The 25555-nt window shown below is 55.1% G+C and overlaps 4 protein-coding genes across 6 annotated transcripts; all 4 read left to right on the forward strand.

Moving 5' to 3' along the window:
• Positions 1-3: 3 nt before the first annotated feature.
• On the forward strand, positions 4-2392 carry SLC25A34 (solute carrier family 25 member 34; the record flags this gene model as incomplete). Its single annotated transcript, XM_062634660.1, has 5 exons — positions 4-402; positions 946-1011; positions 1695-1847; positions 1942-2076; positions 2159-2392. Coding segments are annotated over 5 exons (936 nt in total), but the record flags the coding sequence as incomplete, so codon positions are not given.
• A 250-nt stretch (positions 2393-2642) lies between these two features.
• TMEM82 (transmembrane protein 82) lies at positions 2643-5907 on the forward strand. 2 transcript variants are annotated; one of them, XM_062634663.1, is made up of 6 exons: positions 2670-3192; positions 3275-3347; positions 3594-3768; positions 4643-5051; positions 5184-5371; positions 5472-5907. In XM_062634663.1, the coding sequence occupies exons 1-6, from the start codon at positions 3123-3125 to the stop codon at positions 5532-5534; spliced, it is 978 nt and encodes a 325-aa protein (XP_062490647.1). In that variant the 5' UTR covers positions 2670-3122; the 3' UTR covers positions 5535-5907. The 2 variants fall into 2 exon arrangements, with proteins under 2 accessions (XP_062490648.1, XP_062490647.1); XM_062634664.1 differs by lacking the exon at positions 3594-3768 and having other exon boundaries at positions 2643-3192.
• A 279-nt stretch (positions 5908-6186) lies between these two features.
• Positions 6187-11135, forward strand: FBLIM1 (filamin binding LIM protein 1). Of its 2 annotated transcripts, XM_062634661.1 has the most exons (9): positions 6188-6639; positions 7734-7887; positions 8666-8874; positions 9232-9365; positions 9451-9562; positions 9654-9823; positions 9939-10117; positions 10209-10326; positions 10618-11135. In XM_062634661.1, exons 1-9 carry the CDS (start codon positions 6555-6557, stop codon positions 10729-10731), a joined length of 1275 nt encoding a protein of 424 aa, XP_062490645.1. In that variant the 5' UTR covers positions 6188-6554; the 3' UTR covers positions 10732-11135. The 2 variants fall into 2 exon arrangements, with proteins under 2 accessions (XP_062490646.1, XP_062490645.1); XM_062634662.1 differs by lacking the exons at positions 9232-9365; positions 9451-9562 and having other exon boundaries at positions 6187-6639.
• A 5364-nt stretch (positions 11136-16499) lies between these two features.
• On the forward strand, positions 16500-21880 carry LOC134171987 (uncharacterized). The gene is made up of 5 exons (XM_062634659.1): positions 16500-16526; positions 17060-17685; positions 18904-18944; positions 20854-20961; positions 21738-21880. Exons 1-5 carry the CDS (start codon positions 16500-16502, stop codon positions 21764-21766), a joined length of 831 nt encoding a protein of 276 aa, XP_062490643.1. The 3' UTR covers positions 21767-21880.
• Positions 21881-25555: the final 3675 nt, after the last annotated feature.

Raw genomic sequence — 25555 nt, forward strand, 5'->3', positions numbered from 1 at the left:
CCCCGCGTCTCAGGGGGTTCCCCAGCCGGGGGGGTGCCCCCAGCCACCGACCTGGTGCTGGGCGCCGCGGCCGGGTGCTTGGCCTGCGTGCTCACCAACCCGCTGGAGGTGGTCAAGACGCGGCTGCAGCTCCAGGGCGAGCTGCAGCCCCCCGGTACCTACCCGCGGCCGTACCGGGGCGTGCTGCGGGCGCTGGGCGCCGTGTGCCGCGCCGATGGGCTGCGGGGGCTGCAGAAGGGCCTGGCCGCCAGCCTGCTCTACCAGGGGCTGATGAACGGCGTCCGCTTCTATTGCTACTCGCACGCCGAGGACGCCGGCTGGACGCGGTACCCCGGGGGTACCGTGGCCGCCGGAGCCATCGCCGGGGCGGTGGGAGCCTTCGTGGGCAGCCCCGCGTACCTGGTGAGTGCCTCTGCCCCGCTGCGGGAGGAACTGGGGGGTTTGGGGGGTTCTATAAAATAGAACGTATTTGGCTACCCTGGAGCTGGCTCCAGCCTCCGAACAGCGCTCGGCGCATCCCTTCTGCCCTGCGCTGCTTCACCCCCCGAAGTGAGGGTCTGATTTCTGCATGCTTTTCCCTTCTCCCTTATGGGAACTCCCCCTTCCCCCCCCCCCCAGATCCCTCCCCTCCTGGAAATCTGAGCAGAGAACTCCCTCATAAGGGAATTGGGGTGTTTCTCCCCCCACACCGGTTTTTAGGGTTGCAGAGCTCAGAGAGGGCTGCAATGAGCGCTCACAGGATCCTTTTGCTGCAGGCTGGGAGGGTGAATACAGGGGGTTCAAAGTCTGGAGGTGCTGCTTGGCACCACATCTGGGCACCCCACATCTGCCAAGGGGCTCAGAACACCCCAAGAGCTGCTGAGAAGAGATGAGGAGGGAGAACCCACGGTTTGTCCCGGTGGGGATTGGGGGGGGCTTGTGACACACATCTGTGTCCCCCCCCAGGTCAAGACCCACCTCCAAGCCCAGACACTGTCCTCAGTGGCCGTGGGCCACCAGCACAATCATGAGGTGAGGAGTGGGGTCTTGGGGGGCGTGGGTACCCATGGTTTGGTGGCACCGTGGCCACGCACGCAGCAGGACCCGGTGGGGACGGTGCTATTTTGGGTGTTGAAAGCTGCTGTTTGGCCCGTAGAGATGCTATAAATAACAGTGAACAAGGAGGGAGTGACAGGAACATGGAGCTGGGACACTGGATCTGGGCACCCCACGGGACCGCTGGCACCCATACAGAGCCACGGTGGCTTCGTGCCACCAAGGGGGTTTTGCACAGCAGGGTGGGAAATTGTGCCAGGGTGGGATAGAATCATGGAACCATGGAATGGTTTGGGTGGGAAAGGATCTTAAAGCTCCTCCAGTTCCAACCCCTGCCACGGGCAGGGACCCCTTCCACTAGAGCAGCTTGCTCCAAGCCCCTGTGTCCAACCTGGCCTTGAACACTGCCAGGGATGGGGCAGCCACAGCTTCTCTGGGCACCCTGTGCCAGCGCCTCAGCACCCTCACAGTAAAGAACTGCCTTATCTCCAACCTGAACTTCCCCTGTTTCAGTCTGAACCCATCACCCCTTGTCCTACCGCTCCAGTCCCTGATGAAGAGCCCCTCTCCAGCATCCCTGTAGTCCCCTTCAGGCACTGCAGGCTGCTATTGGAAGGGATGCGCTGTTCCCATTTTTCCCCAATTTCCTCACTTCCCAGAGCATCTCCGGAGCGTTCGAGAGCATCTACAGGCAGCACGGGGTGGCAGGGCTGTGGCGGGGGGTGACGGGCGCCGTGCCCCGCGTGGCGGTGGGCTCAGCTGCGCAGCTCGCCACCTTCGCCTCCGCCAAGGACTGGGTCTGCGAGCACCAGGTGAGGGCAACGCGGGATCCGGAAGCCATTGATCCAATGATCCCCCCATTCCCTGTTTTTGGTGGGAGGAGCTGATGCCCACCGCTTCCCGCAGTGGTTCGGGGAGGGCAGCTGGGCCGCGGTGCTGGCGGGGGGCATGGTGAGCGGCGTGGCCGTGGCGGTGACGATGACGCCTTTCGACGTGATCAGCACCCGGCTCTACAACCAGCCCGTGGATGCCGACGGCACGGTAAGGCCATGTGGGGAAGGGGATGGTGGGGAACACGGCTTTTCCCAGGATCCATGCGCCACAGGGGCTCCTCTCTCCCCAGGGCAAGCTCTACCGGGGGTTTTTGGATTGTATCCTGCAAATCTCCAGCAAAGAGGGGCTGCTGGGCTTGTACAAGGGCATCGGCGCCGTCTACCTCCGCCTCGGCCCGCACACCGTCCTCAGCCTCTTCTTTTGGGATGAGCTCAGGAAGATGGTGCAGCACCAGCAGCCCCCGGGGCTGTAGGATGGGTCCTGGCCCTGCTGCGCCCGTCAATAAAGGGGTTTTTCTAGTTTTTGGCGTCATTTCAGGGTCTCTGGGGTGGTGCAAATCATAGAATCACAGAATGGTTTGGGTTGGAAGGGACCTTAAAGCTCATCCAGCTCCAACCCCTGCCACGGGCAGGGACCCCTTCCACTAGAGCAGCTTGCTCCAAGCCCCTGTGTCCAACCTGGCCTTGAACACTGCCAGGGATGGGGCAGCCACAGCTTCTCTGGGCACCCTGTGCCAGCACCTCAGCACCCTCACAGGGAAGAGCTTCTGCCTTATGTGCATCTTAAATCTCCCCTGTTTCAGTTTGAACCCATCACCCCTTGTCCTATCGCTACAGTCCCTGATGAAGAGCCCCTCTCCAGCATCCTTGCAGCCCCCTTCAGACACTGGAAGCTGCTCTGAGGTCTCCAAGCAGCTTCTCTTCTCCAGGCTGAACAGCCCCAGTGTTCTCAGCCTTCAGCGAGGGCTGACCTGAAACGCTGCGCTGCGTCAGGCTGGAAAGAACAATGGTGATGCCAGGGGCCAAAATGCTCATGATCCACAGACCCCATCGTGTCCATCCCATTGCTGCTTCCCTCTGTCCACCCTAATTTTCCCCTCCATGGGGCAGCTGGAGCCCTGGCTGGAGGAGCTGAGCTCCAGCTGCCCTCACTTGCCCCAGCAATGATTTACCAGCCAGGGGGAGGCTCCCGGCCTCCACCCCTTGGACCTTGGAGCCGGGCCCTGGCTCTGCTGTGGCTCCTCTCCATCCGGAATGTTTTCCCTGGGGTCGTGGCTGCCGGGGCTGACATGGGGCTGGGCGCTGCTGGATGCGCTGCTACAAGGTGAGAGCCCCCGGGGGTCCATGGGGACAGCTTGGGTATGGCTCAGGGACACCGGTGACCTGCTGCTGCCTTTTCCCTGCAGGGCTGGTGGGTGCCTGCGCCGTCTCGGTGCTCTGCAGCCTCCTGAAGGTTTATCTTTACATCCAGTGCCTGAAGTAAGCACCAGCCCCTCTTTCCCGGTTCCACAAGGGGGTTTTGGGATGGATCTGCCTTTGGGATCCACTACTGGGGAGGGCAGCTCGCAGCACCCATGCGTGCTGGCAGTGGCAGGGCAAGGGCTGTGCCCTCTTCTCCCTGCTGCAAAGCACGGGGGACCTCTCGAGGCTGTCACCCTGCTTTTGGGGCGGCAGAGGAGGGAGGGGACATCCCGCCCGGCTCAGCGTCCCCCTCGCTGTCCCCAGTGACCCAGAGGGGCAGGCGGAGAAGGAGGCGATGCGGGCGCAGCGGCGGGTGCTGGAGCCACTGCATGTGCTGGTGCTGACGGGGCTGCTGGCGCTGGTGGGCTCCCGCGTGGCCGCGCTGGTGGTGCTGGAGTTCTCCCTGCGCGCCGTGTCCACCCTGCTCTCCCTCGGCAAGGTGAGACGGGACACGGGGGAAACCGAGGCACGGGGGGCTGCGGAACCGAGCCTCGCTTGTGGGTTTGCCTGGGGAGGATGGGGAGGGGGCATGGACTGTGTGTGGGTTTGCAGCACCTGCAGAGAGGATGAGGGCTGTGGCGTGCCCGAAATAAATCCCCTCCTGCTGCTTGCAGCACCCATGAGGCATATGGGATCTGCAGCATCGAGGATGCTGTGCATCTTCCCGCTGCTTTGCAACCTTTGCAGGGAGGATGAGGATGGCTGGCATGGAGAAAACCATGTATTGTTTTGCATGCATGCATGTCTGCAGCCATGTATCCCCTTGCTGCATGCAACGCCTGAAGCGTTATAGGGGGCTGCGGCATGGAGAAAACCACTCAGTGCTTTGCAACTGTGCATCCCTGCTGCATGGAGCATCTACAGGGAGGATGAGGATGGCTGGCATGGAGAAAACCATGCATTGCTTTGCATGCATGCATCTCCGCAGCTATGCATCCCCTTGCTGCCTGCAACATCTGCAGGGCTACAGGGGGCTGCAGCATGGAGAAAACCACTTGCTGCTTTGCAGCCATGCATCCCCTCACAGCTCTGCAGCACCTGCAGGGAGGATGAGGATGGGTGGCATGGAGAAATCCATGTATCACTTTGAATGCCTGTGTGTCTGCAGCCATGCATCCTGCTTTGCACTGCAGCCAAGCACTGCTTTGCAACACCTGTGGGGAGGATGAAGATGCATGTCTTTGCAACTGCATCCCCTTGCTGCCACCAGCGCTTGGGGGGTCACAGGGATGCTGCAGCATGGAGGAAGCCCTGCATCCCCTCGCATCCGTGCATCCCTCCCTGCTCTGCTGACAGCGTGTCCCGTCCTGCAGGGCTCCCACAGCACCCAGCTCTACCTGCTGTGCCAGTACTCGCTGGGCTGCGGCGTGTCCTGCGGCCTCAGCTTCCTGCTGGAAGGGGCTCCCCACAGCACCTGCAACCTGGCGCTGGCGGCGGGGCTGGCGGGGCTGCTGGCCTGCGGCGCGCGGCGCCTGGCGCGGCACGTCTGCACCCTGTACGAGCTGCACAGCCCCGCGCAGTACTGCGGCGTCTGCATCCTCCTGCTCAGCACCGGGCACCGCATCCCGCGCCTGCTGCGCCAGGCGCTGGCCATCACCTTCACCGTGGCGGACCTGGCTGCCGTAGCCCTCATCAACCGGGATTTCCTCTCCACGGGGGAGGCCATCCGCTTCTGGACGCCGCTCACCATCTGCTACACGCTGCTGATCATCTACATGCAAGGTGAGGAGGAGACCCAGTTACGGGGGTTTGGGGGGTATGTCCCTATATGGTGCATCTGTAGCATCCCTGAAGTGTCAGTCCCTGGCTGTGGGGCAGGGACAGGGTCCCACTGTGGTGGCCGTGTCCTTGCAGAGGAGCCGCAGCAGAGCAGCGGGAGGCGGCCGGTGTTCCAGACGGTGCTGGTGCGCATGGGCGGCCTCTTCATCCTCCTCCTCACCGTTGGGCACTGGGTTGACATCTTCCACGTCCTCATCTCGCTGTTGGGAGAACTGTGGTGCCTGATCCATGCCCGTGTCATGCTGGAGGCGTGCTGGAGGCAGGTGAGGTGGTGACACCGCCACGACGCTGCAGTGAGGGACTGTGGCAGCCTTGAGACCACGGTGAGGGGCTTCTCTGCTTCTCTCCTTCCATCTCCCATAGGATTTCACGCAGCATTCTCGGTTGGATAGGCGGCCAAGATCGGGATCAGAGGCGGCATCCTGATGGACACAGGGTGTAACTGGGCATCAGAGACTCAAAGTGGTTTTGCCTGGCTCCCCAAAACACTTCCACCCACCCCACCCCCCAAATCCTCCCCATCACAGATCCCCCATGGGGATGAAGGAAAAAGGGCTCCTGGAAGGTGCTAGACCCCATCCCACAGGGTGGGGGAGCTCAGAGGGAGACTCTTGTATCCCCTGTTTTTGGGGGGATCCCATGAGGTTGTGGCACTGCTGGGGACTGGCTCCCTGGTCCCACTGTGGGTCTGGGATGCTGATGGACGCCCTGGCCCTGGTGGCTGCAGGGCCACACTGTGGCAGTTCAGGGGCCTCCAAGGGCTTGTAAACCTCGGGAAATAAAGGTTTTTCCAGCAAAATCCAGGGGCAGAGTGAGCTGAGGTCCCACCATGCCAGAGCGGGGTGCACAGAGGTGGTGTGGGGTGTTCTGGGAGTGTACTGGGCATCCTGGGGGCAAAAGGGGGCACAGCGGAACATGTGGAGCTGTACAGGGAACTATGGGGTTATCCTGGGGATAGAGGGGGCACATGGGGCATCCTAGGGGTATATGGGGTGGTTCACAGGGCACCCTAGGGGTGTTGGGAGCATCCAGCACTGTATGGGGCAACCTGAGAGGGCCTGGGGTAACTGGGGGGGGGGATATCCATAGGACAACCAGGAGTGGGGATGGGAGCATGGGTCATCCCAGGGCACACAGGGGCACCCAAGGGGCTATGGGTCACCTCGGGATGCAGGGGGCAGTCAGAAGGCACCCTTGGGTCCATGAGGCACCCTGAGGTCCCATGGAGCACCCTGGGGTGCATGGGGCAGTCGGGGGGGCCTATGGGGCACCCCATGTCCTATAGGGCACCCTAAGTTCCTATGGGGCACCCCAGGGTGCCCCGTACAGCTCCGGATCCCCCGAACACCCCTAGGGTGCACTGGGCGCCCCACTCGCCATGGGGCAGGCGGGGGGAGGAGGAAGGAAGGAAGGAGGAGAAGGAGGAGGAGGGAGGAAGGGGCGGTGATGCCGGGCGGCTCTGCCCCCCCGCTGCCCCCGCCGCACCGGGCGCGTCCGCGGAGCGCACGGAGGGACCCGCACCGGATCCCAGGTAGGGGACAGGGACAGGACCCCCCCCACAAGGAGCTGTGGGGCCACCTCAGGGCAAGCGACACCCCCCCCCCCCTTAAGGACCCCCACAGGTAGGGGACAGTCCAGGTATGGGGTTGGGGACCCCCCAGGTAGGGGACAGGGACCCCCGCCAGGTAATGGGCAAAGGGCTGCAGAGCCGTCCTGGGATGGGACAGGGGAACCCGGAGCCACCCCCAGGAAGGGGACTGGGGGGTCTCAGGTTGGGGGGGGCATGGTGGGGCCACCGCCATACATGGGATATGGGGCTATGGGGGGGGGGGGCGGTGGGAGATGGGGTTGTGGGGGACTGCAAGGCCACCCCAGGGTAAGGGACATGGGGACAGTGGGGCCACTCGTGAAAGGGACCAGGGGACACCCTGCGCTGTGTCCCCCCGCTCTGCCCCTTCTCCTTTGGGTGTCCTCGAAGTGCTCTCCAAGAGGTCCCCAGGGCAGGGCACAGAGTTGGGGGTCACTTGTAGGATTCCCGTGTCCCCTCCTAATTCTGGGTGGATTTCGGGGTGCCCCATAAGTGGCCCCACCTGGGCTCCCCCCCCCAGGAGATTTTGGGACGATGCTCGCAGGAAACCGGGAAGGCCCTTCCCAACATGGCCCATCCCAAACCAGGACAGGGCTACGTGCAAGGAGCAAGGGAACGAACCCCATATAAAATGGGGGGGGGGGGGCACCCCATTACTGCACCCCTCAAGCCTCGACCACCCTGACGGCCCCTGGCTGGGGGGGAACCGGGGGTGCCGCGATGGGGCCGCCGGGATCCATCAGCCCGGCACAAAGAGGAATGCGCTGAGCACATGGTTCCCATTAGCCCCGGCGATCAGTTTTTTTACTTTTGGGGGATTTTTCACCATTATTACCGGTTCCCCCCCCTTTTTCCCCTGCAGCGCTGCTGGGCAGGAGGAGGAGCAGCGCCGGCTCCCGCGGGCAGGGTTTGAGCGGCTGGGCCAAGGCCGGCGGTGCTGGAGCCCGGCTGGGGTTGTGCCGGCGGGGAGGGCGGGAGCGAAGCCGCTTGGGCTGGGTTCGAGTTCCCTTTCTAATCCCTTCCCCTGCTTGAGTCAGAGGCTGAAGTCACCGGTGTGAGCATCCCGAAGCCCTGCACCCACCGCAGGGGGACTGTCCCCCCCCAAAAGGATGCACTGGAACCAGTGAGAGGGAGTTTGGGGGCACGGAGCCGCCCTGCACAGGGAATGAGACCGGGCAGCTCGTCACACAGGTACTGCTCAGGCTGACAATCCACCAAGGGGATGAATCTTCACTGCTGCAGCTCCCGGCTAAAGCCTCAGGGCTCCCTGCCCCCCCTAAACCATCCAGTTTGGGAAGGGGAAGCTTCGCCCCAGCTGCTTTTCCCGTTGGGAAGCTGAATAAACAGAGCTTTTCCTGCCCAAATGGGGTTTATCGGGATCAGGCGCATCCTGCCTGTGCTGCTGGGCGATGCTCAGGGGCCTTTTTGGTGATGGGGGGATGTGGTAATGTGCAGCATTGTGCCTCAGTTTCCCCATCTGTAATGCTAAAGCGGGGGATGCCCTGAGCTGGAAGTCATTAGCAGGGAAATGGGGGTAAGCAGGGAGGGAATGGGAAGCCAGGGGACATGGGAACACTCCCAAAAAGGGTTTGCAAAAGGAGATCCTATCGCAACCCTGTTTTTAAGAGGAAAAGTGAGATTTTTCTGCTGCCCACCGGGAGCTTAATCCCAAATGGGGGCAAAAAGAGGGAATAAAGGGGATTAAAAGGCCTGCAAACAGGCAGGGCTTGGCCACAAGGGCCTGAAAATGGGAGATTTTGGCTGCTGCCTCACCGGGACCCTTTACCCTGTGTCCTCCCAGGCACGAGGCTGTTTATTGCCATGACGTGGGATGGGGACACTCGCTCCTTCTCCCTTTCCGGGAAGGCGAGGAGGGAGGCGGGCTGAGGCTGAAGGGCAGCAGGGCCTCGGGAGCTCCCAGTGTGCCCACAGGTTTTGCTCTCTCATTTTGCCCTAAAACCAAACCCAGGTCCGGCCCGTCCGTGCTTTTGGCGATGCTGCCGGGGAAAGCGGAGAAGAGGATGGTTTCATCGGTCTTCATCACCCTGGTGCCACCGCGGAGGGAGGTGGCCACCAAGGAGAAAACCCAAAGGGAGCTGCGGCCAGATGGGAACAAGGTCCCAGGCACCCATCACCCCTGGACCCCGCTGCCCCGGCCCCCTGCGTTGCCCAATGGAGGTGAGTGGTGGCTGTGGGGTGCTGCAAACGGTGCTGGGAGGATGGTGGTGCGGAGATGCTTTGTGTCTCCTTTGCATTAAGGGATGTGTGTGCAGGCAGGAAGGGATGTGGGGGGTTTGAGGGGGTTATTCCTCAAATCCCTGCACCCATCCCTGAATGGATCTGGCTGCTGGGAACAGCCTGTGTTTGCTCTTCATCACTGGGTGCTTATCGGCCTTGTTTGTCCCCTCGGCTGCGGTGGCGTTTGCTTTTGGGGCAGGTCGGTGCAGTGAGTGTTGCTGCAAAGTCGTCAGGGAGCTATTGCAATGGGGCATTCTTGGAGCCCCCTAAATCCACCACATCTGGCTTTTGCCACAGAAACCTGCCCAGCAGCCCCTGTGCCTTCATCCCCAACCGTCCTTGTCCTCTCCGAAGCTCCCCAGCCCTTGTCTGCAGAGACACTGGTTCCAGCGCTGCAGCAAGTGGACCTTGCAGCACCCACCACCCTCCAGGTTAGGACGCATCCCACCACTGCCTCAGTTTCCCCACATGCAAGGGCATAAGTGTGACATGCCATTGTCTTCCTGCACCCGCCAGGCCCCTTCTGCCCTCCCTGCCGAATTGAGGCCACCCAAATTCTGCCAGGAGCAAGCCGGCAAGCCGCAGCGGCGGGATGCGGAAGGGTACCCAGAGAGGGACAGCTCCAGAGGTAAGGCGGGGATGGAGCTGCACTGTGAGCTCTTCCTCAGTTGGGGAAACTGAGGCACGCAGCACCAAACCCCTCTCCCTTCTTCCCGAAGACATCTGCGCCTTCTGCCACAAGGCACTGGGGCCGCGGGAGCCGACAGTGGAGGCCATGGGGAAGCAGTACCACGCCGAGTGCTTCACCTGCAGGATGTGCCCCCGGCTCCTGGCCGGGCAGCGCTACTACCAAAAGGATGGGCGTCCCATGTGCGACGCCTGCTACCAGGTACCCATACTCCCATGGGGACAACCAGCACCCTCGGGGAAGGGGGGGGGAGGGCAGGAGATGCGGTCCCTGAGGATGGGAGCAGGGATCTCATGGTGTCCCCCCCACACCCCAGGCCACACTGGAGAAATGCGCCAAGTGCCAGGGGCTGATCACGGAGCGCATCGTCCGTGCCCTGGGCAAAGGCTTCCATCCTGACTGCTTCTCCTGTGCTGCCTGCGGCCGGGCCATCGGCACTGAGAGCTTCGCTGTGGACGAGCAGGATGAGGTGTACTGCGTGGCCGACTTCTACAGGTTGGGGAGCATGAGCATGGCAGTGCTGGTGACATGCAGCTTGTCCCCATCACCCCACAGCGCTCATGCTGCTCCCGTTTGCTCCCATCAGGAAATACGCTGCGGTCTGCAGCGCTTGTGAGCGCCCCATCATCCCCCACGAGGACAAGGACACCTACAAGATTGAGTGCCTGGGACGCAGCTTCCACGAGAGCTGCTACTGCTGTGAGGTACGGCCCCGATGGTGCCCCCCAAAAGCACAAGGGATTGGCTCTGAGCCTTTGTAAAGCACAGCCAAGGGGTCTGCAGCACCCCGGGTGCCATCAGTTTACCTTGCAAGTGGTGGTGATGGGGAGATAAACAGATCTGGTGAAAAGGACAATGTGCTTAGCCAGGAGAAGTTCAGCTTTTCCTGCTTTTTATGGAGTCTGCTGCTTTGTCCAAGCGCTGGTGGGTTTGATAGGATGCAACATGGCACGGGGCCCCTAACATGTGTCCTCCCTTTTCCCTCTCACCCCCAGAGCTGCCGGACACCCCTGTCACCAGAGCTGACAGAGGATGGGTGCTACCCCCTGGACAACCACCTCCTCTGCAAGTCCTGCCACATCCGCTGGCGAAGCGAGTCGTCCTGCTAAAACCCCGTGGTTCAACCTCCATCTTCCAGCACCAGACACCAAACGGGGTGCATCCACTAGTGTCCACTTCACCCCCAAATAGCTGCAGGACTGGGGTTTTCATCACCAAAACGAAGCTTGGACCCTGACTCGCTGGGCTGGCCCGGGGAACCACAGATGCAGTGTCCCTGTGCTCATTATGGACATAAAAAGCCCTGGCAAAGCCTCAGGGACTGAGGAGCCAAGGGTTTATTCACTCATTTCTTTTTTTAAACTCCTTTTCCGAGGCCAGTTTGGTTTCTTGGGTGTTTTTTCTTCTTTCTTCTTGAGCCTCCTTGGGGTTTCAGTTAAATGTTTCTCTCTGCGGTGACGCAGAGCGGGCACTGATTTAGTTACTTGCAGTTAAATAAAACCCCGAGTTTAAAGCCCCTCGTTTCTCTCCTCCACCCTGCATTCCAAACCCATAACATGCACGTTTAGAAAGACGGAAAAAAGGACATTTTAGAGTTTTTAGAGGCGTGGCAAGAGTTGGATCTCTCGGAGTGAGAACACGGCTGGGTTTGGGGTGCAGCGATGCTGCTATCGCCCTGGAGAGAGCAGAGGGTCGTTTTCTGGGGTAAGATTCAGGGGTTTATGGTGTGGGTGGTGCAGAGGAAAGGGGGTTTGGTGGCTGTGGTTGGTTTGGGGTTTTTCTCGCTGACAGCCCGCGCTGTCTGGGCTTCACCTCAACTGGGTCGGCAGAGGGCAGCCGGAGCACAAATTCCTCCATCAGGCAGAAAAACTCCAGCTAACCGTTCTGTGCTGCAGCCGACAGCGCTGCGATTCTGGGAAAGACCACCAATTCCCGTTTCTGCACGTTACCCGAGATAGGATCGCTCTGCCATCAGGCGGGTTTTGCTCTTCTCTCAGTCCAAGCTCCGAACCAGCAGAAATTAAACTATTTGTAAGCATGCCCAGCATCTGTGCGACCGATGTCAGCAGGGTTTTGTTTGTGAGGGTGTTGCAAACCAGCTGGAAAAAGAGTTTTCCTTTTAACTGGAAGTGCTTAAAAAGGTTGGAACTGAATCTTTAAGGTCCCTTCCAACCCAAACCATTCTATGGAATCAAGAGGAGAAAACAAAGAACATCTGAGGTGATGGTTAACACGTTCCCTGATTGAAAAAAAGGGCTAAAACCAAGCAAAGCAGCAGCCATACGTTTCTAGGTCACATAGGATGTCTCTGCAGCATGCTCTGTATTTACAAATGAAAGGGTTAATGTATCATTAATGTAAGCACCGGTTGATTAACCACATTAACCCACAACTATTTCCTGCTGACTGTTCCCCATCTACAAAGCCAATTACTCAGTGTTTGCTAATGTGAGTCTACAGCCCATCAATCAGGTCATAACTCGCTATAAAGTTATTATTATAAATAGGATGTTAATGCACAGCTGCGGTCTGTCCCGGTCACGTAAGTAGGTGGCTTTGACTCTGGCGTGTCCCATGCTCCAAGGCAGCTCTCACTTTCCAAAGCCTCTTGCCCTGTGGGGAAAACCAGGCACCAAATGATGCTAAAACAGTAAAAAGAAATGGGCAGACTCAGCGGGGGGTAAAGAGTGTGGGGAAGAGGAGCCCCAGAGAGCAAAGGGCTCCTCCTTTCTTTGCAATGTGGGTGATTTTCCAATCAATGTTGGGGGAAGATGGAAACGCTGATGCTGAGAGGTGTTTTGGATGAGTTATTACATTGCACGCTGGCTTAACCCCTCTGCGCAGCACCCTTGGGTGCCCAGCAATCTATGCTACCCCTCTGCAGGGCTAATGGTGGGAAGGGTTGGGTGTTTCTCCTGCAGAGCAAGCCAGGACAGGCTGTTAGGACCATGACTGTGGCAGTTTCTGGTCAGAGGTAGGCAGGGAATGTTTTTTATTGACATGAAGCATTACAGAAGTTGCTGGAGGGCAGGAGAAGGGCAACTTCTGCAAGGCTTCACACTGGAGAGTTTGGCAGCGTGGCAAAGGGACAGAGAACTGGTGAGATTTGGCATATTCTCCAGGAAAAGAGGATGAGGAGGGACAGGAATGGATGGACATGGAGGCAAGAGGAAAATAGACTGACTTAAGCCATTTTCTCCTATGGTAAGGGGAGAAGCACTGCGAGTCGAGGCACAGGGAGCGTCGCTATGCCTGAAAAGCACAGCCCCGTGTTTTCTCCTGGGAGCACCTCGAGGAATTTCCAATGCTGGCCGAGCCACATGGAGGAGATTTTGCAGGGTGAGGCTGCGGGAGACGGGTCCCATCCTGCTGCTGAGCAAGCCCAGGTCTGCTGCGACAGCTCCGCCTGTCCTCGGGCTCTGTGCCCTGTTGCAAGCGCTTTTACAAGCGCCCAGGTTTGCTTGGCAAAGACTAAACCAAACACAAATCATGCATGGAGCAAGACAAAGCTCTTGCTCTGCCTTAGGAACATCCCAAAGCCTTGCAGAGCCCCCCAGGGACCACCATAGGCATAAAACCCGCCCAAGGTCTTGTCCTGCTCCAGTGGCAGTGCAAAAGGGCAAAGAGGATCCTACACCCTTGGAGTCGCACGGGCCGGCCCTGCCCTTCCCTCGGCTGCTGCAATAAGCCTGCCTTGTCTTGCAATCCCTCTTGGCAGGCCCAGGGGAGCGGGGCGGGACGTGGCTGCCCTCCAACGAGAAGCAAATGCAAGCATTTCTTCACTCCAGGCTGGGTGCGGTCCGGGGATAAGATTTCCCTGGGCTTTCCCAGCAAAGGCATCTAACGCCATACCCTGCTGTGAGCTGGGAAGCGCAGGAGCAACCGGCTTGGAAAAGACCTTTAGGATCATCCAGTCCAACTGTTCCCATCACTGCCAAGGCCACCACTAACCCATGGCACTGAGGTCTCGTCTCCACGGTGTGTGAACACTTGCAGGGACGGTGACTGCAGCCCTGCCCTGGGCAGCCTGTTCCAATGCCTGAGCACCCTCCGGGGCAGGAATTGTTCCTCAGCTCCATCTAAACCTGCCCTGGTGCAGCTTGAGGCCATTTCCTCTTGTTCCTCGGGAGCAGAGCCCAGCCTCCTCCTGGCTCCATCCTCCTGTCAGGCAGTTGTAGGGAGCCATCAGGTACCCCCTGAGCCGTCTCTTCTCCAGACTGAACCCAATTCGTAGCCCATAAAACTCCAAAGGTTGTCTCTCTCACAAACAACTGATCTTTGAACAGCTTTTAAAGTTTTTAAAGAATGAGCTGTCAGGCTCACCTGTAGTGGTTTTACATCAGTGGTGGAAGCTGTGCTTTGTTACAAATGAGGCCTTTTCACAGGTTTTGTTTGTAAGCCAAAGGTTTTGGTGTAGTGCAGGGAAAGCAAAGCCTGTAAAGGGAAACAGGCTCGCAAGTGCCTTTTCCCTCAGCATCCCCCATGGTCGGCCGTGAGAAATGCAAGCGCAGAGCCGGAGAGATGAGCCAGATTCCTCTCGTGCCTTCACTCTGCCATCACCGCCTCCAAGGGGCCGGGAAGGAGCTGGAGGGGAACGCTGCAGGAGGGGAAACCAAGGCTGAAGCAGCTGCCAGGGCTCTGCTGGGAGGAGGGATGGATGGAGGCAGGGAGGGAGGCATGGAGGGACTGATGGATGGGTGGTGGATGGATGAAGGGAGGGAGACAAGGATGGAGGGAATGGACGGATAGATGGAGGAAGGGACAGATGAAGGGATGGAAGGAGGGAGGGAATGGAGGGAGAGATGGATGAATGGGGGATGAAGGGAAGGAGGGAGGGATGGAGGGAAGGAGAGATGGATGGTGGGTGGATGGATGGACAGATGGAGGGAGGGAGAGAGAGATGGCTGGAGGGATGGGTGAATGGGGGATGAAGGGAGAGAGGGACAGATGAAGGGAGGGAGGGAGGGAAGGAGGGAGGGATAGATGGAGGGAGGGCTGGATGGATGGGGAATTAATGCTGCTGATTTGTTTGTTTTTCAGAGATGAAGGAAAAATGGGTTTTTTCTTCTGGTCTGACCAGAGGAAACCATCTCCCATCATCCTGCTGCAGTGCTGTCCTTCCCCACTGTGTTTGGAGCCATTTTCTGTGCTGTCACATCGCAACACGACATAAACCCCTACCACTCCTTCAACGAGAAGTGGTCTGATCCTGCTGACTAAGGAGAGGGGGAAAAACCAGCAGGGATTCCTCTGGGAGCAGCCCAAGTCTTGGATTTCTTCAGCTTCATCACGCAGCATGGATATCTATATATATTAAAAACCTCAATATTCCCCTTTCCCCCCCATTTTCCTGCACACCTGACCCACCAGCAGCACGGGCTGTATTTAAAGCCCTCTGGGTGTTCAATAACACTAAGTTAAACCAATGCAGCCGTTTACGCACGCGCGTTACCAGGCTCTGGTTATTTCAAACCAAACCAACCCAACCCCAACCCTCTTTCTGAAAACAGATGCACGGATTTGACCTTTTAGATCCCATCTTTCCCTCATATCCGAGGCGACCACAGCATCCCGCAAGCCCTGTTTCCCCAAAATGAACTTTTTTTTTTTGCCCAGACCGGTTTGTATCATCTCTTTGCTTTGCTGCAGCGTCCATTAGAGCCTGTAGATGAGGCGTTTTATTTAACCAAAGAGATATTTCTCTGTTTATCCCCTTTGTCAAGGTCGCTTATTGAGCTGGGAGATTTATCGCTGGGACAAAATGCTGGAGGGGAGGAGGAGGTGAGAATGGCTCCTAAAAAAGAATTTATCCCTTCACTCCCCGTGCGGCCACACTTTCCCTCACAGCCGCGCGAATACTTTGATCTCCTTTACCGGATTGCTTCGTCTGAGGCTGAAGCTTGCTTTGGCGACCGGCGCTTTAAGGGCACGGCGTTTTGTGAGGAAAAAGAGAAATAAAACACTAAAAAGAAGCGTTCTTGAGGGCGAACACGGGCAGGAGGAGGGCGAGGGTCGAGGCTCCCCCCCCGGCTCCACAGCGCCGCCTCACCCGCGCCTCGGCGGGAACCGCTTCACAAAATGGCCGCCCGGCGGGGCCGCTGCGAGCGGCGCTGAGGCGACAAAATGGCGCCGGGCGGGCAGCGCGGGGAAGGACGGGACGAGGCGCGGCTGAGCGGGGCCGGGGCGGCGAGCGGGAGCCGCGGCCGTGCCAAGAGCTCGGCGGAGGGGCTCCTCCTCGTGTGCGCATCCCCTCCGGGCGGGCGGTGGAAGCGCTGCGGGGGAAACCCGACCTCCCCCCCCGCCTTTTTCCTCACCGCCTTGACAAAAGGAAGCTGAAATCCGCCAGGAATGCTGCTTCAGCCACCCCCCCGCGCAGATGGCCGGCACCGACCCTTAAAATCTCTTATTTTACCTCATAGCCTGAAGGTTTTTGGCCCCGAACTGCCCGTTCCCTGCGCTCCCCCCATCCCCACCACACGCACGCCGGGGCGGGCAGGTCCATGCCTCCATTCCCTTCCACCGCTTTTCTCCTTCGAGCCGCCACCTCCCGCTCTCCTCTCGGCGTGGAAAATACCCAAACGTGCTTTAAAAAGAGCAAGAATCAACCCCAGAACACCCGAGGATGGACGTGCCTGCCGAGCCGGAGGCGTGTGGGGAACAAGAAGCCGTCGCCGCTCGTCTTGCTCCCGACGACAACCTGCCCGCCATAACGTTAATTAAAAGCATATCCTTCGTGTGGTCAGACGTGGTAATACTCTAAATATAAATGTTATCTGTATCTATCTATATATCTATATATATACACCCCGTAACATCCAAACGTTCGTTGTTGGAGGCTGCAGCCAAGGTACCACGTATGCTTTTAATACTGCTTTTAATGTTGCCTTCCCTTTTTCCTACCCCAGTGTTGTTACAGGGTGCATTTTAACATTGTCCCTTCTTTGTTCCAAACCACAGCCCTAAACCACTGCTGGTTTTTAACCTGGAATGAACAGATTTAGGCCCATGCTTATGCTATTTCTACACACACGGAAGTATTTCTAACGTATTTCTATATACATCGGAATCCCCTTTTTTTTCTATGGACTGATTACAGAATATCAACCCCCACACCTAAACCACTGTGATTTTATTCTATATAACCACTTATTTTGGCCCGTATATACGTTTGATTTTATATATATATATTACCTTTGTTTTCCTCCATTGGCTTTCTACTACAATACATCCTAAAAGCAGGAGAAAAAGGAAAAAAAGCCATCAAAAAAAGAAAGAGAAGAAAAACCAAGAAGGAACTCAGCTCTTTTCTACAGTCCGTGGTGGAAGTGTGCCTGAATGTTTTACTTGTTCCACAGAGATGGAGATTTTGGGAGGATTTTTTTTGCCTTTTTAATTAAAACAATTTAAAAACAGCAAAAAAAAAAAGTTTAAAAAAAGAAAAAACAAAAACAACTGCACAGAAACCCCGAACATGAAGCTGCAAATCAGAGAGTCCGGATCAGACAACTCATTGCGACAGAACGAGAGGACAAACGAGCCCAAGCGCAATGGCAGATCCGGGAGGAGGGATCAGCTCCTTTATCCCATCCTCTACCGCTCCACACACCACCATATTCCCTCTTTTTTGTGTGTGCTCTGTGTTGGGGTGTTTGGTTTAAAAGCCGAGCCGGCTGCAAAGCCGCTTCTGGGCTACATTTATATCTATCTATATATATCTATGTATATGTATATATATATCTTTACCCCCCTGCACACAACCCCATCCTTGTGCAATCCTCTCCCGTTTATTACGCGCTCCGCCGCTCGCTCTCTTCCCCCCCTCTCTGCGGGTATAAAGGTTTCTCTCCTCTTTCCAGCTCGGCTCCTTATTCCAGAAGCTTCTACGGGGGAGGGGAGCACCCACTGCGGAGCCTTTGCCGCAGCGCCCGGCAGGCGTGGTCCCTGCCGGAGGAGGAGGAGGATGAAGATGATGATGAGAAGGATGCACCACTTCTCCCTGGCATTTCTTCCCCCTCGCTAGATTTCCCCATCCATGACAAGGGTGCAGGGAGGTGTTTGCGAGGGTTTGTTTCTTTTTTCTTTTCTTTTTTTTTTCTTTTTCTTTCACATAAATTTGGTTTCTAGTTTGTTTTTTCCCTTCCCCCTTTGCTAAATGAATTAAAAGCAGGGCTGTCTCCTGATGGAGATGGATGGGGCTGGCTCACCGCAATGGGGTTGCTGCTCGCTTCATCGGGCGCAGCGAGGGCATCGATGGCAGAAGTGACCTTTCCCAGGCGGTGGGAGGGCGGCAAACACCCCCCCGCCCCGCCATGATCCTGCTTGGAATTCATTTCAGATAGCAGGGTCGTTATTTTTCGGTTTCTCCTCCTTTCCCCTTAAAGAACAGCTGTTTCACTGATGATTGTTTTTTTTTCCTTGAAGCTTCCTCATGATCGTGGGGGTTTTTTTTTTGTGTGTTTTCAATTGCGTTTTTAAATTGCCCAGCTGGAGACAAGTCTTGATTAGAGTTGGAACAACAGCTCCATTTTATTAATAATGGGGAGGATTTACAATCCTACAGCACCTTCCTTGGAAGGCTTTCAAAACCATTTGCAAACACTCCCGAATTGTAAGATTCCACAGCCCTTGGCTGTGAGGTGGGTAAGTATTTAACGGTACCACCACCAGGAATCACTCTGGTGGCAAATCTCTGCTTCTGAGTGCTTAAAAAGAGGACAGATTCGGTGGGGTTTAGGGCTGCAGAGCCGAAGGGGGATGGTGGGGGTGAGTGGGGCTGGCTAAAAGCTGTAACCCAAATCTGTTCAGTGTTCTCTCTAGATGCGGATTGTTTTGCTGGGAACTGGGCTGGGATTTCTCCGCCTGCTCCGTGCAGGCAGCTCTGCAGCTTGCCAGGGCGAAGCTGTGGACCTGCCTGCTCGTCAGTAAACATCTGCTTACAGATTGTTCCCTCCCCTCCCCCGTTTTATATTGTTTTAGTTCATTACCTTTTTGCAGTCCCCAGGTGACCTCCTTCGGTGCTGGCTCTGCTGTGGTTTGACCACAGCTCTGCATTAAAGCTGGCTGCTAGTGCTAATGCGCCCTGAGAGCCAGCGCAACCTTGCATGGGGGACTGGCCCCCACCGAGCTAATGCAGATGCTCTGTTTCCATGACAGAACCCTGCACACCACTTTTTCTCCTACACATCCCTTCTCTGACCCAGGTAGCGCAGGGGGACGTGGCAACGTTATGGGTGGAAGCTTGTCTTATGCCTTATTTTTTCCCCTTTTTTCTTCCTTTCCAGGGGAACATGGGATTGTTTGTGTAACCCCTCTCCACACCTTCGTAAGTATTACAACCACGCAGTGATCTCAGAGCCTCCTGGGCAGTAGGAGCTGGCCTTGCGGAGGAGCAAAAAGCATGGTGCTCTGGTTGTGTAAGTGTGTGTTGTACACGGGCCACAGAAACCCACAATGTTTCTGTGGTTACTTCTGTCTGGATAGCACGAGTAGGTCCCAGGGCTTCCCCTTCCCACTGCTTACTAATTCACAAAAGCAAAGGCTTTGTGGAAAAAAAGCTCTGCCCTGTGGCCTTCACCAAAAATAAATAAATAAAGTGCTGTGGATTAGTCATCCTCATTGTTAGAGGAAGCTGTGTTTGTCAGTCCTGTGCGTAACGTGGGGGGGGGGCATGAACCAGCAGCTTCATTCGTGGCGGCTGGTAATGTGCTCTGGTTGCTGCTCTGTGGAGTGGTGCCACTGAGGCTCCATCGAGCTGCTCCTGGCAGGTGGAAAAGGGACAATCCAGCTTTCCATACCCTTCCCTCCTCCATTTTCCTTCCTCAGAGCTGGTATCTCTGCCTTGTCAGGTGTGGAAACATGGAGATTAACAGCAGTGAGGACTGATGAGCTGTATTCTGGGGTCACTTCCAGTGCCAGAGAAGAAACCCTGGTGATTTATGTATACTGTTTTTTCCTGCCTGTGGTAGCTTTTACTCTAAGCTCCACTTGTATCACGGAGAAGACCCTTTTGGATGCTCAAAGCTGTTTTTAAACCTCAGTGTCCTTTCCCCTTCCCCATGGTCACATAGAAGAGCTGGGCGTGCAATTCAGTCGATACAGCGAAGACAGCTCCCTCCCCCTTTCCCCTTTTAAAAACCCCCTTCCCAAGCTGTGTGCTCCTGAACTGCTGCATAGGCAGAAAACATACAATGCACTTGTCAGCATTGTGCTGCTGTGTGGCACGTTAAAAAAAATACACACAAAAGGGGTGGGGAGAACAGTTGCCTCCAGGGAGTAAAACTGTGGGGCCCCTTTCCCTACAACGAACAGACCTACATGCACTAGCATATTACTCCTAATTTTGCTAGAGCAAATGGCAGAAGGAACATTGCAATGGCCTAAATTGTGTTGGTGGAGATCAGTGTCCCCTTGAATTACATTTTTTCCTCCCCCAGGAACTTATGCCTATAAGATGCTGCTGGTTTATTACTTGATTCCTCAAAGCCACGCTGGCTCACAAGAAGATCTGTCAGGTTAGATAGAAGCTCTTCCCTGTGAGGGTGCTGAGGCGCTGGCACAGCGTGCCCAGAGAAGCTGTGGCTGCCCCATCCCTGGCAGTGTTCAAGGCCAGGTTGGACACAGGGGCTTGGAGCAAGCTGCTCCAGTGGAAGGGGTCCCTGTCCGTGGCAGGGGTTGGAACTGGAGGAGCTTTAAGGTCCCTTCCAACCCAAACCATCCCGTGATGTTATGAAGAATGCCGATGATTCCTTACTGGGTACAGTTCTTTTTGTGGTGTCGTAAAAAGCACCCAGTGCTGGTCTTCCCGAGGTCACAAGTGACTTCACGGCACAGAGTCATTAGTGCACAGGGCGTGTTGGGTATCGGCACCTTCTTGTTAGCCTCCTGTAATGAGAATATTGGCATCGGTGTCGCGTGGCTGCCTCTGGCTGACCACAGAGAGGCCCTGCCCAGCTAAGCTGGAGCAGCACCATGTGGGAAATGCAGGATTCCCTGCCAGTGTCCCCCTGCTTGCTGCAGGTTTGTAGCACAGCTCTGACTTCATGCTTTTTTTTGGCACAAAAAATGAGTGGAGAGCAATTACGAGGTGTCCAGGCCAGCTTTCATACGGTGCTCCTGGGAAACCTGGTGTGTGGTGTCCTGTGAAGACTGCCAATAGCTCCTGCGCCTGAAGCCTCGGCTGTGCTTGAAGTAAACCACCATGGACAGGGATATGACTTGTATTCTCTCATCAGGGATGTGTTGGTTTGGAGATCCGCCTTGTGCTCCTCAGAGGCCTCTACTGGCATGGAGGGACCCTGGACTGAGATGCTGGCTGCTTGGGATGTTCCCACATTTTCCAGGTTGGCACATCATGTGGGACTTGGGATTACTTTTCTTTGGCAGTTTAGGACAAATGAGGGAGAATTGCCTTGTGAGGGCTGGACCTTCACCACCTCTGCTTTGGACTGAAGAGTTGCTACTGCTACATCCATGGCATTTCCAAGCTAAACACATTTCTGGTGCCAAAAAGCAGGTGAGCAATAGAAATCTCTGCTCCATAGCGGGGAAAACTGTGGTCTTTCAAGCTTTCCTGTTATCCCAAAGGTTAAAAGCTGCACCATGAGATCTGCAGAGGTGAAATTAAAGCAAAGGCCACTCACGGAACCCTTCTCCTGTGCTGTATTGCTGTTATTTTTCTTCAGTGCTGTTCTCTGAAGGGGGAGAGCCATAACCACACCAACGTGCATTCCGTCTGCCTCATCTACATCACCAAGTTGCTTCAGTATCAAAATGGTGTTTGATGGAACAAAAGCTCTGGTAGTGGCTGGCTCAGTGTTTATTTTGTGCTGATCAGTCTGATGGGGAATGTGGGGAAGAGCAGCCTTAAGCTGACAGGTTCGGACTTTGTATTAAAACCTTGCTCTGCAACAGCTCCAGTGTAATATCTGAGATTTTTTCTAGGGCACATGGGGCTTTTATGTAGAAATAATGCAACAGTAGTACAGGATACAGTGATCTATCCCATCCTAAGGGATTTATATCCATTGGAGTGGTCCTGTTTGGGTACCAGTTCAGACAGGGCTGGCGTTACTTGGTTTTCTTCTTTGTTTTTCCCCTAAAATGTATTCTTTTGCAGCCTGGAAGACTGAAGTCCTCTCTGTTTAGCTGATACCATGCCCTGTCTTTGGGAAACCCCTTTGTGAGCAGGTTCAGCTCTATGGTATGTGGTCACACAGAAGCTGGGGGGCAGGGGGAGCAGCACTGTGATAGTCCTCTTTCTTTCCCCAACAACAGGCAAAAATATGGGTTGTTATATATAAATATATATATTATATATAAATAAAAATAAATTCTAATATATGTACTAAGAATAAGCTCTTCTGCAGTCTTGTGCTGGCACACAGTGTTTCGGTTGTGTGGCTCGGCCATCACACTGGACTCTGCTGCTGGAGAAAACTGGAATGAGAAAAATAGAAAATAAAATTATTTAGCAAATAAATTACTAAATACAGGGTTTGGAAAATGTGGAGGGAGCATTCTGGGTTGAGTCTTCTCCTCATGAACAACTGGAACACTAACACTCAAAGGGGAACAAGCCAAAATGACTAGCTTTATTAATACAAATCCTATATTTTGTGTTGCTTAGGATCCAGAACCAGACTTCGTATCCAGAGCATTATCTGTGTGTAAGCTGATATCCTCTGTCTTGGCAACAAATGAGCCCAAATACCAAACAGCACCAATGCCTTCTTGGAGAAAATTATCCATCGCATAAAACGTTAATGGGTAAGCAATAAAATTAGGTCTGTAATTCAGGCTTGGCTTAAAACTGAGCTAAAAGCCTCACTGGCATTTGGGTATTCAGCTGCCATAGCATCGTTTTAATAAATAGAGTCAATGAGCAGGAAAGGGCTGTAAATAAATACAGTTTATAGTGACAAGATGGTGGCTGGGGCTGGGTGGCTCAAAGAAAGAAATGCTCTGCATGTTCCTCGTGATGTCTGAGGGCTCCCATATGGGTAACCTATGGTTTTCCAGTAAAAAACAAAGCAAGTGGGATGTGCACTGGATGCTGTTGGGGATGGTTGCTGTGTGTCACTAATGTGACTGCTCTAATCCATGCTGGATGTCACTGTCCATGTCCCCAGCTATGGAGAGAGGTGTAAATGCCTTCCTTCTTGACTCCAGCTGTGCTCCACAGAGTAATTGCTACGCTAGGACCCAGTGTAAGGAGTTACACTCTTGGCACATGGAGCTCCCATTGCTGTCCTTGTTGGTATCTAATCTTTGCTTTTGAAGTGTTGGGCAAGCCGTCCTGGTGACATGTGGCAATGAGCTGTGCTGCACGGGTAAGATGCTGCTCGTTCAGAACATAGATACTTGCCTTTTCTCTGGTGTTTGGTGTTCTGTCCTCGAAGGGAGGCTGTCTCTACTATAGTCTGCGGACCCCAAGGATGTTTTCTGATTCTCCTGCCCCTTTTTCTCTCCTCCAAACTGGTTGCCGCTAACTTTACTAGTTCTTTATAAGGCAGCCCCATTTTTTCATGCCTTTAATGGTTCTCTTTTGATCTGCCCTGTTCTTGCTTTGATTTTCTTGCCGTGAACACGGCGTTCAAGCTGAGATGGGTTTATAACCTCATTAATATATAGCCTGGTGCTTTAATCCTCTCCAACTGCCGATAAGAAACGTCCCAATGTTTTCACTACGGGGTTGACTGAGATGTCCGGAGATAGCTGGGTTCTCGGCTACACCCACAGGAGTAATTCATGTTGCTCCTCAAGGTGTGCCAGGCTCTTGTGTGTACCGAAGGCTGTTGGGCATTGGAGAGCTGCTGGAGTCCCCTTGTCCTAAACTCTCTGCCCCCCTAGGATGGGTGGCACATGGGGATGAGTGTCCGTGCCTTGCCCCTGGATGCTCATTGTGGTGTTGCTTGTGGCAGTGTTGGCAGCTGCCATGTAGGAGCAGTCCTTCATCAGGGAGGTGCCTTTTGCTGGGTGGATGGTTCTGCCCATGCTGGTCTCCAGCCTGGGTCTGTGTTCTTTAAAGTCTTCCAATGAGTTGTTACAGCAACATCCCAGTGTTGTAACTGGAACTGTTTCCCCTTCAAAGCATTTCAGAAGTACTGAGATGTTCCAGAGCTTTATCTGTGTCACCAGCTAGGCTTTGTGCTCCTCTTCCAATTGGCTCTAGCATAGGCAGAGCCCAGGAAGAGCTAATTTCAACTGCGTCCCTCCTGTCAGCAGAGCTGACAGCTTTGCTTGCGACAGCTTCCAGTCCATGGGCATCCCTCTCGGACCTTGCCTGAGGTTCCTTGAGAGACCTGGGAGCTGACGCAGTTTCCTCATGTCCCTTAGAGGTGCCACCCTGGCAGGGAGGGAAAAAATCAGCATAGAAAAGCCATTTGGTGTGTGGTTTAGGTTTCTTCCCCTCCCAGATGGGTGCCTGTAGAGCCTGTTGAAGATCTGGACATGTAGCAACCGCTACACGTGTGTACGTGGCTCCATCACAAGTTTTAAATAATAGATGGTTTGTGTGCAAAGATTCATTGGTTTTAGGTTAGGCTCATCAGTAGATCGTGCTTTGGTGGAGCAGCTAACACCCATCATCGCTGGGGAAACTGAGGCACGGGGCTGGTTTGGGATGGGCTCGTGGTTGAGGGGTTGGGGATAGCGCTCATGTTGACGTGCGTCAGAGGCCTGATTAAATCAGGAGAGCAGTGTTTGTTAAAGCACTGATATTGCAATGACTTTGACCACTTGTCAAGGTGGACTTGTTGCCAGGAGGTTACAGTGGTCCTTGGGAGGGGTCTGGCCAGACTGGAGGGGACCCTGACAAGAAAACATGGTTTGAATTGATAGAAAAGTGCTGTTGGGAGGTTTTGGCCAAGGAAAATGGGGGAATATTGGTATTCTGAGCTGAAAACTGCTAATGGGCTTCAAAAAAAATACTGTTGTGGCCATGGGTGTGTTTTATCCTGACCTCAAGCTGTGTGGTGTCACATGGTGGCAACTGGTTGGGTATGTTCAATTTAGGGTGTAGAAATGGGTGGTTTTATCTGTACAGCGGCACATAGAAGCACAGAGTAGTTTGGGTTGGAAGGGACCTTAAAGCTCACCCAGCTCCAACCCCTGCGACAGGCAGGGATCCCTTCCACTAGAGCAGCTTGCTCCAAGCCCCTGTGTCCAACCTGGCCTTGAACACTGCCAGGGATGGGGCAGCCACAGCTTCTCTGGGCACCCTGTGCCAGCGCCTCAGCACCCTCACAGGGAAGAGCTTCTGCCGGATATGCTAGAAAACAAGACCCTTTGGGCTGAAAACTCTTCTGCCCCATTGCAGAGTCTCCCATTGAGCAGCGCCATATTCACAAGCGTTTCCTTCACCCCATCTTTAATCACAGAGCCATGGTGGGTGGAGAAGGGGTTCAAGGACGTGCAGCTGAATCCTCCCAATAAGAATTCCCACGGCCTTCCCATTCTGGAGTCTATCTGCATATCAGGGCAGGCTTTTTGCAGTGCACCCCTTTATTTTTGGCAATGTACCCCCTTCATTTTTGGCAGTGTCTCCCACTATTTTTTGCAATGCACTTCTTTGTTTTGCACAGCACTCCCTTTATTACACAGCACCCTACTTTTTGCAATAGCCCCTTTTATTTTTGCAGTGCCCCCCCTTGCAATACAACCCCCTTTATTTTCTGTGTACCACCCCTTTTTTTTTGCAGTGTCCCCCTTATTTTGCAATGTACCCCCTTTACTTCTTGCACAGCACCCCATTTTTTGCAATACATCTAGTTTTGCACTGCACCCCCTTTATATTTTGCTATGCACCCCATTTACTGTTTGCAATTCACCCCTTTATGTTTTGCAGTGCAGCCCCCCTTTATTTCTTGCATAACACCCTTCTTTTTGCATTGCACCCCCTTTATTTTCTGCAGTGCCCCCCTTTTCAACCCACCC

Source organism: Pezoporus occidentalis, unplaced genomic scaffold (assembly GCF_034315485.1).
Source record: "Pezoporus occidentalis ecotype Australia unplaced genomic scaffold, CSIRO_AGI_Poc_V1 ctg435, whole genome shotgun sequence".
Classification (NCBI taxonomy): domain Eukaryota; kingdom Metazoa; phylum Chordata; class Aves; order Psittaciformes; family Psittacidae; genus Pezoporus; species Pezoporus occidentalis.